Genomic DNA, 15412 nt, shown 5'->3' with positions numbered 1-15412 from the left:
TACAGTGGCTGTCATCATTCAGAGGGATGGGGGGGCCCCTGGGCCTGAGAGGACGGCTGAATGACGTTCTTGTGTAGAAGCTGTTCTGGGCTATGAGCTGCATGCTAATGAAGGCAGCTCAGCTCCCAGAAGAGTGGGAAAATGCAATAGAGCTGGTGAAGTGTCGCTTGTGTCTGCTCTGTGAAAGGCATCCTTTTAAATGAGCAGGTTAAGCAATGGGTTGACCACCATTAATAGTTTCTCTTGTTTTAATTTTTTTTTTTACAAGGTACACTTCATAGACAGTAAAGTGCATCAATTTTCAAACCTTTGGGTTGGGAAGTAAAGGACTGTGTACATAAAAAAAGATAGCTAAACTAAAACGTGTTTTATTTTATATTCAGCTTTCACATCCAGGGTACTTTGTGCTCTGATTTGCTTCTGGTCCACGGGGGGACCATCAGGTACGGCTCGCAGACCTCCACCAGTGAACACAGGGTGGAAATGTGGTCATATGAACAGGTTACGCAACACACACTGACACTGAGCATTTAACATTTACCTCGTTTCCATGACTTCCCCTGCTTTCTAGTCTGCAATACTTAGGATGGCGGATTGTAGTCCTAGCTGGAACCTAGCTGGACTGGCAGAGTGAGGAACTGAGCTTGTGCTACTCTTATTAAACGACCATGCTCGGTATCGCCTATAAATTACTTTAAATAATACAATTAATTACAGCATTTACACTCTGGATACACTAAGTCAATACCCATAAACTCTGATTGTGCTGCACGACAAAATCAAAGCGGAGTTTGACCTTCATCCTATGCGTATCTAGTACAGAAACTCTAATACTTATACCCTAATACCCATCTCACCAGACGCTCCTGTCTGCTGGAGTGAAGACAAACTGTTTGCATTGCTTTGTTCTTCAGATGTTAACCGCTTGGGGGGAGAGAGGATCGCCGTGTTCTATTTGAATCAGCAATACCCAGCTGCATGTGTATTTCCATAGTACAACACGGACCAGAAGACCTGTTCTTGATGGTTGTTCCACCAAAAACGTTGTTCCAACGCCCAAGTTACCAGTCTACATAATCAGTTTCATACAAATTAAAGTCGTTTTCTAAATTCATTGAGCAGGATTACTAAATTACGCTTTGAAAAGTATAATCCTATTAACTACAAGGCCAGCCAATAGGTAACGGAATATCCCTTGAGTTGTAATATACTGAGTCGGTGCAGTTCTCCAGAGTATGATAATAACAATGTTAATATTGTGATCTCTAGCTCTATGATTGGAGAACTCCGTCAAGCCTGGGAACACACTCTCATCGAATGTTGGAGACAATACATCTGTTCATTTTGTCCAAAGAAAGAGGAAACTTTATCCCTCTACTGATCGACGCAGCCAAGTGGGCTCCATCAGCAGAACAGTGCTTGTCCAGAGCACCAGCAGAAGCTCAGTGTGTGACCACAATTTCACAGCTTTCTGTAGTCACACGTCCGTATGTGAAGCTGCAAGTCTCTCGCTGCAGCCGACCCTAGCATTGATGTACCAGGCAATGTCTTCTCCTACGTTTCAGCACCTATACAGTGTTGATTGGTTATGAAATCCAAGTGGAGGTGGAGGTTGAGGTTGGATGAGTATCCAGCACTGATATTCTCTATGGTCTCTGAATATGGGTCCCAGTACTGAGTTCATACTCTTTTATGTCCTTGGCGATCCAGCATCCTATTTCATTTCCGTGCGATCCCAGTCGATCCGGATCGACCCACCAGCTACGAACTCTCGTTGCCGGTGGATTCCTGTGTGATGCTGTCGTCCATGCTGCTGGACGATGCTGTTGCCATTCCGTTCCTGTCGGACGGCGGTCGTTCCGGCATCTCTCCGGTCACCGCCATCCGCATGACCCGGAGCCAGCGCTGCTTCAGATCCTCAGACTCGGCGGCGAAGCTGTGGACGGATTTGGACTGGGAGAGACGGAAGCTGGCCGGAGGGTCGGCGGGCCGGGGGCTGTCCTCCACGCTGTAGCCCAGCAGGGGGATGGTGCACTGGGCTTTCACATCCTGCGGGTCAGGGTCAGGGAGAACGTTAACACACAGCTACTCAAAGAAGCCTCGGTGATGCAGTTTAATGCCAAGTGATTGGGGGACGGCTAGTGTCACAAAATCGAACAAAGACAAACTCAAATCTCTCCCTTTATATTTGTTTATGACCAATCATGCTAATGTAAGCAGGGATCTGTAATTTGGCTATAAACACCAAACACAAACTGGTACAAGAGTAAACAGTAAAAAGCGGTCTGTAAAGGTTTCAAATTAACAACGTGTAGACTCCAACATGTTGGATCAGAGATTAGTTGACAGCAGGATCCAGCAGTCCTGCTGTGCTAAAGCAGAACTTCTTGGGGGAGAGGAAACTTAAACGGAAACCAGGCAATGATAGTGGTTATACCTTGTTCCCTGTTTCTTGAGTGTTTTCTAGAGATATTGTATCAAGCGCTACTCTGAGCAACCGACCAGCAACATGATTGCTCGAAACAAATATAAAGCAAAACAAGTTGAAGTGCCTGTTTTCTGATGGGAGGAACTTTAGATTTGATAAGTAATATAAAGGCTTATTTGTTGGACTAGTGATTGGGTGAACGCTGAAAAATAAAGTAAATAAACAGGTGCTTCACTTCGGCTTTAAATTAAAAAACATTTCCAGATACTCAACGGATAACAACAACGGGTAACATGAGTCCATGCTCTCAGTGTGCGTGGTGCCATCATCACCTGTGGAGCTCCGTAGAGATAGAGCACCAGGCACTCCTTCTCGGGGATGACACACCACACCTTCTGCCAGGGCTTGGCCTTCTCACAGTACTGCAGGAAGCCGCACATGATGCTGCTTCCTGTAAACTGGCCTGCCTCGATCTGCACACGGATCACAAGCAAAGAGTTACCATAAACCAATTGCAGACAAACTCAGCCTGACTGGTAGCCGTCCCAGACCACGGTTCAAGGTGACCTCTATGTGACCTAGTCTGGGTCCTTTCCTCTGTAAGCCAGACCCAGCCTTGCTTACGAAAGCTATAGTGGATGTGTGTATTTGTGTACGTGTGTGTGGGTGTCTCTTTGTGTGTGTTCTAGTTAAAGGGTGAATGTGCATGTGTGCATGCACTACTGTGTGTGTTTGTGTGTGTGTGTGTGTGTGTGTGTGTGTGTGTGTGTGTGTGTGTGTGTGTGTGTGTGATTTTGCTGACACGCTTTGAGATAGGTTTTGTTGTATGTACTTGTTGTGTGTGTGTGTGCGTGTGTGCGCTTGCATGCGTGTGTGCTTGCACGTGTGTGTATGTGAGTGTGGGCTTGCATGCATGTATGCGTGCATGTATGTGTGTGTGTGCATGCATGTGTGTGTGTGTGCATGTGTGTTTGTGTGTGCGCATACACACCTGTGTGTGTGTGTGTGTGTGTGTGTGTGTGTGTGTGTGTGTGTGCGTGTGCGTGTGAATGTGTGTGTCCGTGTGTCTCACCTCCAGGATGCCCTTCTTCTTGCCCTCGGCCGGCTCCTCTCCAGTCAGGATGGAGAAGCAGTCTCTGCACACCTTGTTCACCTTGTTGTTGTCGTACTGCAGAGCCACCTTGTTGTCTGAACACTTCCAGCACACCACCTGCACACCGGACCACAGTGAAGAACCGGGTTTGATCAAAGCACGTGTGCCTCAAATCACACGGTCAGCCCAGGGCTTGTCCATGTTTATTTTTTTTTCATTCATTTTATAAACAATACAACTCAGCCTTTGACTTTTCAGGGCATAGTAAAACACCCAGAGTGCAATGCAATCAAGGTAGTCAGACCCACAGCATCATCAGACTTCGGCTTTATTGTTGCGATTATGGGTCGGCTTTAAAGATAATGAAAGAAAAATCCCCCTTGTTCCTACTTAGGTTGTGTATATAGCACTTTGCACAATGTCATGGTAACTAGCGAGCCAGCCCTATTACAGGAGGTATTGATCCGAGCCGTAAGGCCGCAGCTTCTCCTTCCAGAGTGATGTGACTCACAAAGCCGCAGGCCCGGCAGTGGTGCCTCCGTCTGGTCAGGGCGTTGAAGGACTCCTTGCACTTCATGCACATGGTCACCTCGTTGTCCCGGATCCAGCGGGGCGCCCGCTTCCCCAGCTCTGCTGTCTGTGGGAGGAGTGACAACAGGTCAGTACCCTCACAGCGGGGGGGGCGGATGGGGGAGACAAAGGGTCAGTATTGTTTAAAGAACTCACCGATACCTCCTCCACCTCCTTGGACGCAGACTTAAACGACTCGTTCTTCTGCTGGAAGACGGCGATGGTCTCCTGTAATGCCTGAAGCGCACGGAGGACAAAGCCATGAGTCTTCGGCTGCCTATGAGGTATCAGAAGTCTTTAACCCGTTAAACGTTACTTTGCATTACCTTTATCCACCCCGCCTTGTCTTGCTCTGAGCTGTGGAATAAGAACAGTGCAATGTTAAATGTTGGGACTGTGTTTCGATGGCTAGTACGAACCATTTTGGAAAAACGTGGAATAGGGATGTGTTCTAAGTGGAATAGGGATGTGTTATAGGTGGAATAGGGATGTGTTCTAAGTGGAATAGGGATGTGTTATAGGTGGAATAGGGATGTGTTCTAAGTGGAATAGGGATGTGTTCTAATTTGAATAGGGATGTGATATAGGTGGAATAGGGATGTGATATAGGTGGAGTAGGGATGTGTTATGGGTGGAATAGGGATGTGTTATAGGTGGAATAGGGATATGTTATAAGTGGATAAGGGATCGTTTTTAAGATATGTTCAGTTCAAACTATTCAGATCATTTTTCCAGACTAAAGTATGAACACCAGTGGTAGCTTTAGCTCGGGAGCCCTGGTGCCTCTCTGCCCAGCCTTCCCTGGAGGTATGTCTCACCTGGCCTGGAGCTCCAGCATCCTCTCTTTCCCAGACACCTGGAAGGTGTAAGGGTAGTCCTCGTTGGAGGTCTCCAGGACCTTCATGCCGTCCATGCCGATGCGGGTCCTCAAGGTGTACTTGGGGCCCCCAAGGCTGAACTTGGGCACGCAGTACAGCAGCATGTTGTTGAGCTAGGAGAAGAACATCAATCAGTTGAATCGCTCATGTCCTATCAGGTGCTGAGCAATGGAGCAGGGTGCAACGCTTATGTTCTTTGAGTCCAATGGTAACGCATACTTCATCGCAGTCGGCTGAATGGATACAAATTGTTCAAACCTTTGAACATTTCGATATAGATATCACAAAATTAATCATATTGATTCAGTTCTTTTTACTAATATTGATTTTGTCGGAAACAATACATTTCATCATGTAGGTATAAATTGTTAAAAGGTTTGTAGCAGCCTCATAGGAATGAGCACCTTTGATATCAGTTTATTTTCAGTGAACGTGTAAATGATGTCCTAAAGACGCATAACTCCCATGAATGAATGCCTTCATTCCATTGAGTTGTGCGCTGCTGCCACATCGCCACATCACCATGTCCACCAGCTCACGTCCACCAGCTGTGAGCGTGATTAATGCCCGTGTCTCTCACCAGGAAGAGGTATCTCTCCATGGCAGACGTGTTCCTGGCCGCCAGCTTCAGAATGTGGCCCTCCTTGATGAACTCGTTGGAGGCATTGACAATGTCCTCCTCCTCACCCAGCATCTCATAGATCTCCAGCAGCTTCTTCAGATTGTCCTGACATGACATTGAGAGTTGACTAGTTGATGGCTTAACATGCTAGTTTCGTAATGATGCAATGAGAATATTTTTCTAACGTGTGATTTGGCCGAACAAGCGTGTGTATACGTTTAAATGGCGACGAGGGTTCATTTCCATTTGGTCAATCGGTAATTGTGTCAACTTACTGATTTTCGAATAGCACTGTTGGAGTGGGTGGCTGCCATGGCAATGATCTCTAGTGATTCTGTGCAGACAGGGACAGAAAAAGGTGTTGATAAAGAGTTTCGGACCGATAAGCATCCCCGCTGGTCTCCTCCTGAGCCGGCGTGCTATCTTACTCTCTGCATCTCTGCGGTCAAGGTGGTCCGGGGGAAGCTTCTTCAGGTAGTCCTTCAGCAGCATCTCGTACCGGGGGACCCTCTGGACCGGCTCCAGCATGTGGTGCTGTAACGTCAGCGACCCGCACACCTCTTGGCACTGCCCAGCCCAAAACAAGGACAGAAAACAACAACAAATGTATCAGCACATTGGTTGTATAAATGCTCTCGGACCTGGAACCATGTCCTTCCATGGACATGAACGTGACATGGCCCGCACAGATATAGATCTTACATTGTTGTGCTTCTTTGCTGTTCCCAGATGTAATCTACCGGTTGAACGACCCGGGAATATCTTGATAAGCCGAACCAACATGAACCAACATGGCCCTCGAGCCGTACCCTGGTTTCTGTTTGGCCTGTTTCATTCCTCGACTCTCTACTGTCAGTGTGTGGTGTGCGTTCTGGTGCCTACTGGCTGCCATGTGTCACCCAGGTCGGTCGGATGAGGCGTGATCTCCCCCACTGATTCAGTTCACATTCTATTCTTCGACCTGAATGAGACTTGCGTCTGACTAACCTGTATCTCCTGGATGATAGATTTGAACTGTGGCGAGCGTTCGCTCCACTGTTTCAGCAGCTCCATGGCCTGGTCGAAGTTCTTCACGTACTCGGCGTACATCTTCAGGAAGGGCGTGAGCTTCAGCAGGATGTCTCCGATGCGAGGTGTCGACTCCCTGCAGGGAAGAGAGGGGGGTTGTTTTTAGCGTTTTGGTGTGATGCGATTGCTTACTTCAACTAACCCTAGTTCCTTAATAGTGTTCTGCAGAAACACTATTCTACTTTTAGTAGTGATTAAATACAACTGCAATAAAAAAAATGAAATCAATCTGTTTTCAATCTGTGTTTCTCCAATGCAAATGTCTTATGAAAGCAGAACATTAAGTGTATTTTATTAAGATCTAACGTGTTTGATACGTCTTTTTTAATCCCATTTTGCTAATGGAGGTGTCCTCTGGCTCAGGCCAGGGTTTATGTGGGCTCACCATTCCCCCATGCGTCTCTCCAGGTCTGGGAGGAGGAACTGGCTGTGGAAGGCGTGGACGGAGGAGATGTTGGAGAAGATATTCTTCACCACCTCCACGGGGAACGTCCCTTTAACCGCCTCCTCCATGAGCTTTGCACTGAACACCTAGAGAGCAGAACAACATCAATGATTGGATATTCATGGGCACAAACATGTATAGGGGGCAGTGGTCACACTATATATGTGGATATCCATATACACATACACATAGCATACATATTATGAATGGATATACACATACACATGCACACAGTGGGGGCTAGGGTTATACCAAATGCAATGTCAACAATCAGGCTAACCAGTGTTGTCATTTTACATCCATCAAATAAAATGAAATGAGCAATGGAGCAATGCAGAGCAATTGTAAGGACATAAATGGACTAATGTGTCCTCAGATTGTCATGATATAATTGGACTTATGTGTCATCTGATGGTTATGTTGTAATTGGGCTTATGTATGTGTCATCAGATTGTTGGGCTATGAGTGGACTGGACTAATGTGTCATCAGATTGTGTATTGGGGCATCAGCTGTCTCCCTCACCTGATCCAGCAGGTGAAGCCGGGCCACGTAAGCCTTCTCTGTCTTGAGCAGCTCGTTGGCGATCTTAAACAGTTTCTGTTCATTGGTTTCCTGGAAAAGTAATCAGGATCAATTGTTGATTTCTTCATCGACCTAATTTGATGCCATAAAACAGTGATTTAGATCCATTCCCTCCATCAGTGTATGAACCAACTGCTTCAAATAAATGGTCTGGAGTAGAAGTCTCAGCGGTCAATGCTAAGAAATAAAGAAATCGTTTCATATCCATTATTTTCTGTGGACTGTATAATGTGCTGAAAGAAGATTTGAACGCATACATGAATACATCCTAGATGACAGTACATGGTACAACTGTGCATCTGCTTGTTCCTGTTAGAAGGCACAGATCCTGTTAGCTACTGAAGAGGATGTCAAGGTACAGCATTGTAATGTGTGAGTTGTTTCACAGGGTTGTTGGTAATGCTTTGTGAAGTTATTGCGTGAGGCTGAACGAAAGGAAATGAGACCAAAGCAAAGTGAAGTGACTTCTGATGGCATCCTTTATGTGTAAAGCCTGTCGACAGCTGGGCCTGCTGTCCATTGTACATGCATGATAGATCAAAGTTGAAAAAAGACCACAGAACTACTGCCTAAATGTTTTAATTCAGTCAGAAGTTTGGACTTTGATTCAAATGTCTACATGTGTTTTGCCCTGATATATATTTTTTTAACCCTTGCACACATCTACAATCTGACGTAGCACCCCTTTAGTACCTTTTCAATAGTGAGCACTTAGGGTGCGTGATTCAGAGGTGAGGGATGCCTGGGTCCCAACACACATTCATGTAGCTGTGCTTTATAACCCTATGCATCCATTGAGGCTATACATCTGAAATGCAAGCACACGCATTTCTAATGGTCTGTCATGTGAGTTGAACTGAGAAAGGGAAGCCAGTAAAGAAAGCCTTCTGCTTATACTTGTAATCGGTGAAAAGCATCTGAACCATGGGCTCTCGGGCCAGGAGCTCTCAACATCTGTTGTATCTTCAAGGAGGACAATAAACAATGACCTTTACTGTTGAGTGTGCTTTATCACTAGAGAAGCAAGACACATGCTCAAACTGAAACTCCAAATGAACTTTGAAGCACTTGCAGTGGAAAGATAAATGCAGAACGAGCAGAAAAGGGAAGTCGGTAGCATTTTCATCTCAACAGGGCACACTCTCTGTGCTTCGGCCCCAGCTAGTGAGTGTAGAATGTGACACGAGATATAAATACACATGGCACCAGGGTGAGAGGATTCCTACAGGTCCTGTGGCAGTAATAACATAGAAGCAAATTTTGCTTTAAGTTTCATTAAGTGTGTCTGCTGATTAGCATGAGTTACTGATATGCCGTGTAATTGCAGTAACACGATGTTCATTGATTGATTTTCATGAATCTTGTGTGCATGAGTTGCAACGTTGGCCTCCAGCAAAACTCTTCAATCTCAAGACGTGCGAGAAAGGAAAACCTCGGAGCACACCGGGATTTGTTGTCTTCTTGAGACAGCCCTTCGGTGCGTTGTCTGGACTCAATCCACCTCCACCGGGATCAGGTGCTGGGTCCTGAACCCTAGTTGAAGAAGCAATGTCCCAGAGAGCAAACAGAAGCGTGCTTACCTTGGGTTCCGTGTTGACCCCTTCCTTCCTGTGATCGTTCTCCACGTCCGACTCGGGTCCCTGGTCTCCGTTCCCAGTCCCGGCCTCCTCCGTCCTGTGTGGGGTTGACCCCTCCCCATCGGTGCGCTCGCCGTCCTCCACGCTCGCTTTGCCGACGGCATCTCCGTTCACCAGCCTCTTGGCGCACTCGCTCCTGCCGCGGCCGTTCTTCTCCCCGCCCTCGGCCTTTCCGTTGTCGTCCAGCTCCGGTTCCATCTTGGCTAGCGTCCCGTTGGTGGGCGGCCTGAGGGCATCCCGCGGCGTAGGGGGTGCGGAGGCTGGTCCCGGGTCCACGTGCTGCTCCGCCCCCTTTGGCGTCTTGTCCGGCGACTCGTCGGGCGACTTGAGGAGGCTGCGGTGAGCGGGGCTGCCGGCGGCCGTGCGGCTGATGTGCTTGAGCGGCGGCACTTCACTCCGGACGTCTGGGCTGCTGGAGACACAGGGGGAAGAGCCGATGAGGAAGCCCGTCGAGCAGAGAGAGTCTTACAAAACACTTTAAGAAAAACGGACGGCAGCTAGCGGAGACTTGGCGGGCAAACAACCTTTGATTTCTTACGGCGAACAGTTCCCAGTTTTAACAAAACAAAAGCCGGGAAACAGGAGAGAGCAGTGTTAGGCGCTACAGCGAGCCCACAGTGAGCAGTGAGGGCACCGTGTGAGAGAGTTAAAAATAAAACATGTCAAATAGGCACTTCCCCCTGCGCTGGCCCTTGCTCTAAGAGGACTGAGGTGGTGTGTGAGCAGGGAAGGAGGGGGAGCACAGGGCTCAAACAAACAGAGAGGATGAGAAGAGAGGAGGAGGGATTGGAGGAGGGAGAGCTGGTCCCAGCAAACTTCCCGTTATCCTACTTATGTATCCATACACATATGTGCACACACAGACACACACACACACACACACACAACTCCCACACACACAAACACACACTGGTTAAACACGCACACACATGCGCACACACACACACACACACACACACACTGACACACACCGGTGACACATGCAAACAAACGTACACACACAACCATGTAAGCATGAAAAAGGATTTCTCACAATGACACAAACAAACACGCATGTACCCACACACGTGCACATGCACGCACACACACACACACACATACACACACACACAATATGACCATCCGGTGGGGGTGCTTCCTGTGCTGCAGAATGTGCAGCTGTTTCCCTCTCTGACCCACCTGTCCCGTACATTAGATGAAGCGTCTCCTGGTCGACCAGCCCTGTGACATTCCCCTCCTCTTACAATGAGGAATCCTCCTTCTCTAGAGGCAGCCGGTAAATCTGAATCAACGTCCTGCGATACGCTACCAAACAACGGCTACACCAAAGAACTTGCAGCCACAGCTTGTGAGCGCAGAAGGCTTATCGTCAATTCCCCCGCTTTGTATCTCTTTGTCCGGAATAAACAGGAAGCATGTTTAAATACAGGAACATCTGATATTCAGAGCCCTCTGGAGGAGTGACGGCCGGCGGGGATGTGAAACACAACCTGCTGCAGCGCTTAAAGCAACCACCTAATGTTGGCCCAGTGTGATGTTACCTTTTTAAACATATTAAACACTCAACTTCTTCTTCTTCAAGCATATTGATGCCATTTGACATAGATTCAGTTCACGTTTGACCAAACAGGTTCCTGTGATCCTCTGCGGTCTTCTTTTGAAGACGCCAGCGTCTGTAGCCTTGGCAGTCACAGCCATGCAACACTACAATCAGCGCTGCTTGCAATGCGGTTGCCTGGGCTACTGCGAGACACCCAGCATGTGAGCCAGATTAGTATATTAGTAGGCTAATGTTGTTTCCCTCAGAGGCCGCAGGCTCTGGCTGCTGTGAGACGCCAGGAGCTTATACTGTTCACAGCCAGGCTGGGGGAAATAACAAGCACAGCATGTTGTTTTGTGTTTCTTGAACTGCCTCTATGTGGCATACGCTTCCAGAGTATGAACTAAAGGGGATCCACAAAGACGCAGCATGCAGTGAGGAGGATTCAGGGGTTTTTTGGAAGGTATCTTCCAAGGTGAAACAATGTATGACTCCTTATGTAACTTGCCAATGCAACATGGAGCCACATGCTGAGCTGGACTAGTGTTCTACCGTGATGCAATCACAGGGGCGTGTTACATACAAACACCAACGCGATGCCTGCCCACTAAAAGACTTCAATCAGCAATATAACTTAGAATCTATATTAGCTATTATCTTATAATAGATAGGTTATAGAAACATCATGAAAGCCACATTAGTCACTATCAGCCATTGATGATCTCAGCCACAAAACAACATTTTATATTTATATCCCCCATAAAGACCTAGCAGCCATCCATCAACAAAGCGTGTACTTTATGACATTCAAAGGTCCTACCTCGAGTCCATTCCTTCCCTCCTACTCTGGGACATCTGCTGCACAAGACGGAACCTGGACCGCTCTGCTTCTCTGGTCGCTCCAACGCTCCAAACTTGCCCAGCGCCCCTCCCTCCAGCTCCACACTAATGCTCCAGTCACACAGCCTAATCTCTGCTCCAAATACCATTTGTTGCTGCGAACCACTGTCGGCAAAGTAGTACTCTGAGCGAGGGAGAGGCTTTTGGACGGGGCAGAGAACTTCTGCTTTTTCTAACAGAAACGACGGTGGTGAAAGTGGGGAAAGACTCAAACGTCGCCAGCGACAGAGGCGTCACTCGCACATTGCGAGAAGCGGTACCTGGGTTGCGTGTGGGTGTACAACTTGGACAATTTGTCACGGTAAGACGTAGAAGGCAAGCGGGGACCATTTGAATAAGGCAGAGCATAAATCAGGGAAGAGAGCAGATCGGGACTAGAACCGCTATCCATCAATAATACAGTACAACAGAGGAGCAGCAGAGACATTTGATATTTGAATCACCCAGACATTTGATATCAAAGATGTTAGGGGACTTCTCTTCACGCACTTAACTTTCACACTTTAGCTTTCACACTGGTATTTACCAGGATGTGATGAAAATCAAAAGGCACACAACGTACACTCTTCAAGCTTGCTCACATACTAAACACAAATACTCGCACACACACACACACACAAAAACAAACACACGAAAAAAAACAATGAAACCAACCTATTCTCCTCAAAGCGACTGATCAGGTCAAAGACCTTGGAGGGCTTGTCTTTGGTCCGATCCCTGTTCTGGGCTACTCCTCCTCCTCCTCCTCCTCCTCTTCCTCCTCCTCCCCCTGCTCGCGCCTCCATTCTGGCAGTGTATAAGGGGGCTCTAAGGCGCCCCAGGGGAGAGGGGGTCTCGGTCACCGGGCTCTGCAGGTGAGCTGGCTTGGGGGGCACTGGGAGACAGAGGGAGAACAGAGGTATAAAACGATTGGCAGGTGAGTTGACATGGATGGTTTGATCAGTAGATGGAAATCCGATCACAAGGCAAATCAATGATAATACAGTAGACAGTAGCCAACATCAGCCAGTGGACTGGCAGATGTTCCAGTGAGACCCTTTCTCTAATATGACGCCACATTCATGAGATGGAGAAAGTGTAAGATCTCAGGGGAGAGTGCCTCAAAATGTTCGTGCACTTCAAGAGTAATCAAGCGAAACCATCACAGGGACAGCACCTCTTAGGGGGAGGTCAGGGGACTGCAACTGTGGGTTGTGATTGGCTGAAATTAGCGATGACAACGATTGCTTATTATTTGACAACCAAAAAAAAAAACTCAAGGGGGCAGCACAAGTCATTGCAACTGAAACCCTGGCTTCAGACCACTGACACTGACCTTTATCCAATCCCATACAGAAATAAACAGAAAATTAACATATAACATAATAAAGTTGTTAGGAAAATAAAGTTATGACCACCACATGGACATTCCTGATGTTCTATTTTCCACATTAGACTAAAATTGTGATTAAGGGAAAATAAATTAACTTAAAATGACCCAGTTTTACCACCTAGTTAAATATGTAATGTGTCTTTGAGGCCCGGGCTTAGAAAACCTTGTGTTCATAAGACAAGGCTTACTTTCTGCTGGATCAGGCAATGTCCCACTATGATGATAAGTGAAAGACAAATGCTACTCAATGATTTACTACTCATGGCCATGATACCAACCCTAGTCTGTTTCCTTCACTTGTTATTGATTGGCCACAACCAGGACACATCTTTTTCACTCAAATGCACAACACACTAGCTGTGTTGTGCATTTGAGTGAATGATTGAGTTACTTGAATCCTGACAAATCTGAGACTAGCTGTGTGTGTGTGTGTGTGTGTGTGCGTGTGTGCGTGGGTTGATTCGTGCCTGAGTGTGTGTATGCACGCAAGTGTGTATGCGTATGTGGGTGTATGTATGCATTCGTGCAAGCTGCATTGTGTCATTACAGTGTTGAGTCTTGTACAGAACCTGTGTCTGTAATGCAGCTGTACTGCGGCACTTGACCTCCATGTGTCTGTAATGCAGCTGTACTGCGGCACTGGACCTCCATGTGTCTGTAATGCAGCTCTGCTGCGGCACTGGACCTCCATGTGTCTGTAATGCAGCTCTGCTGCGGCACTGGACCTCCATGTGTCTGTAATGCAGCTCTGCTGCGGCACTGGACCTCACCTTGGGGTTTAGGCTGCAGCTGGGCCCGGTGGGCGGAGCCTCTTCCATTGACTCCTCCCCTTGCCCTGACAGAAGTCCCACTAACGGCCCGACTGAGACAGTCCCTCACACTGGGTGGGCTTCCACACGATGAAGGGCTGCTGCTGAGATCTGGGGGAGAGGGATGGAGAGAGAGAGAGAGAGAGAGAGAGAGAGAGAGAGAGAGAGAGAGAGAGAGAGATAGAGAGAGAGAGGGATGAGAGAGAGAGAGAGAGAGATTTATAATTAGTTTTGTCAATTGTATCTTATTTGACTTTTGTGCTTCGGCAATGGAAATGTTTTTTGAATCATGAGAGAGGTTCAGATCAAGGCGGTAGCGCAGTCATGCATAATAAGAGGAAGAGAAAGAGAGAGAGAAAGAGAAAGAGAGAGAGAACGAGAGAGAGAACAAGAGAGAAAACGAGAACGAGAGAGAGAGAGAGAAAGAGAGAGAGCGAGAGAGAGGAGAGAGAGATCCAGACAACTGATGTCCAATCCAAATGTTGTCTCCAGCACATCTTGTGTCTGTCATCGAACCCTCTGGCAAGCTAAGACATAAGAATGACCCTCTTATAACCCCTCTCACAGATACAACACACCTTAGACGCAGTGTCCCAAGGCTGTTCTTTAGAAAACCCAAGGCCTTAAATTAAAAGCTGAATCTTTTCACTTTATGTGCACCTATTAGTGCAGTTGATGCTGAGCACCAGCGAGCTGTTTACCAGCCAGATGGCCCTAGTGGGTGCAGTCGTGGTGGTGCAGCCATGGCTGGATGGACCAGGTGGGCTAAGAGGGTTGGATATACAGACACAGTCCATGAGAACAGACTGGCAGAGCCTCATCGTGAAGCTTTAGCGGTTCATTTGCTTCTTTAAGCCATCACATAAAGGGTGTCCTCGTGGTCCGAGTTGCTAGTGGGCCAACCCTGTATTGCAATACAACTCGCGGTGATCTAGGTTCACATTCTACATCCTTCCTTCTCTTCTCCAACCCAGTTCCTCCCACTCTTCACAGACCTGTTCATAAGGTACAACAAGCCCTTCAAAAACATTTAAAGAAAAAAGCTGTCAAGTAAGAAAAACATACACCAATTATTTTAACAAAGCCATGGTGGAAACCTTTGTTTATCTTGTTATTTGAGCTTTCAAAGAAGCCCAAATCAGAAAAATAACACATGGTAACACATGGCTCTGCCGCCATGTAAACTGCAGCAGCAGATTGACAGTTGCATGCTGGGTAGAAGCTGGTAGAAGCAGCTGCCATGCAGCGCTGTGGACTGAAAGCCCAGAGGCCACTACCTCCGCAGCCTTGGGCTCCACACTCATCCATTCATCCACACATTGTGAATGATTATGAAGCCTTTTTTCAACTGTAATTTGTGAGACCACACATGGTCTTGCAACAGTTACAATACTAATGATAGAGAATCTCATAAAAAGAACAGATGGAACACTTGAAACTTTAGAAAAGAAAAAGCCAATGGGCATT

General features: G+C 47.2%; 1 protein-coding gene across 7 annotated transcripts in view; it reads right to left on the bottom strand.

Annotated features, from left to right (window-relative positions):
• Window positions 1-247: 247 nt before the first annotated feature.
• Window positions 248-15412, bottom strand: part of fgd4a (FYVE, RhoGEF and PH domain containing 4a) — a 43515-nt gene continuing 28350 nt past the window's right edge. For 6 of the 7 annotated variants that reach the window (XM_079742736.1, XM_079742737.1, XM_079742740.1 and 3 more), the window contains 16 exons: window positions 13907-14056; window positions 12419-12638; window positions 9268-9736; window positions 7628-7717; window positions 7045-7190; window positions 6579-6735; window positions 6020-6158; window positions 5867-5925; window positions 5550-5696; window positions 4910-5082; window positions 4418-4448; window positions 4248-4328; window positions 4033-4158; window positions 3501-3638; window positions 2761-2901; window positions 248-2049 (listed from right to left, as the gene is read on the bottom strand). In XM_079742736.1, the coding sequence (XP_079598862.1) occupies window positions 1762-2049; window positions 2761-2901; window positions 3501-3638; window positions 4033-4158; window positions 4248-4328; window positions 4418-4448; window positions 4910-5082; window positions 5550-5696; window positions 5867-5925; window positions 6020-6158; window positions 6579-6735; window positions 7045-7190; window positions 7628-7717; window positions 9268-9736; window positions 12419-12638; window positions 13907-14056 (2555 nt within the window). In that variant the 3' untranslated portion in view covers window positions 248-1761. Of the gene's footprint in view, window positions 2050-2760; window positions 2902-3500; window positions 3639-4032; window positions 4159-4247; window positions 4329-4417; window positions 4449-4909; window positions 5083-5549; window positions 5697-5866; window positions 5926-6019; window positions 6159-6578; window positions 6736-7044; window positions 7191-7627; window positions 7718-9267; window positions 9737-11684; window positions 11785-12418; window positions 12639-13906; window positions 14057-15412 lie in introns of those variants that run through there. The other variant, XM_079742741.1, reaches the window with a different exon arrangement.

The sequence above is a fragment of the Pollachius pollachius genome (genome assembly GCF_949987615.1).
Source record: "Pollachius pollachius genome assembly, chromosome: 9".
Taxonomy (NCBI): Eukaryota; Metazoa; Chordata; class Actinopteri; order Gadiformes; family Gadidae; genus Pollachius; species Pollachius pollachius.
The sequence above is the reverse complement of the archived record's forward strand: the minus strand, read 5'-3'. Positions and strand labels throughout refer to the sequence as shown.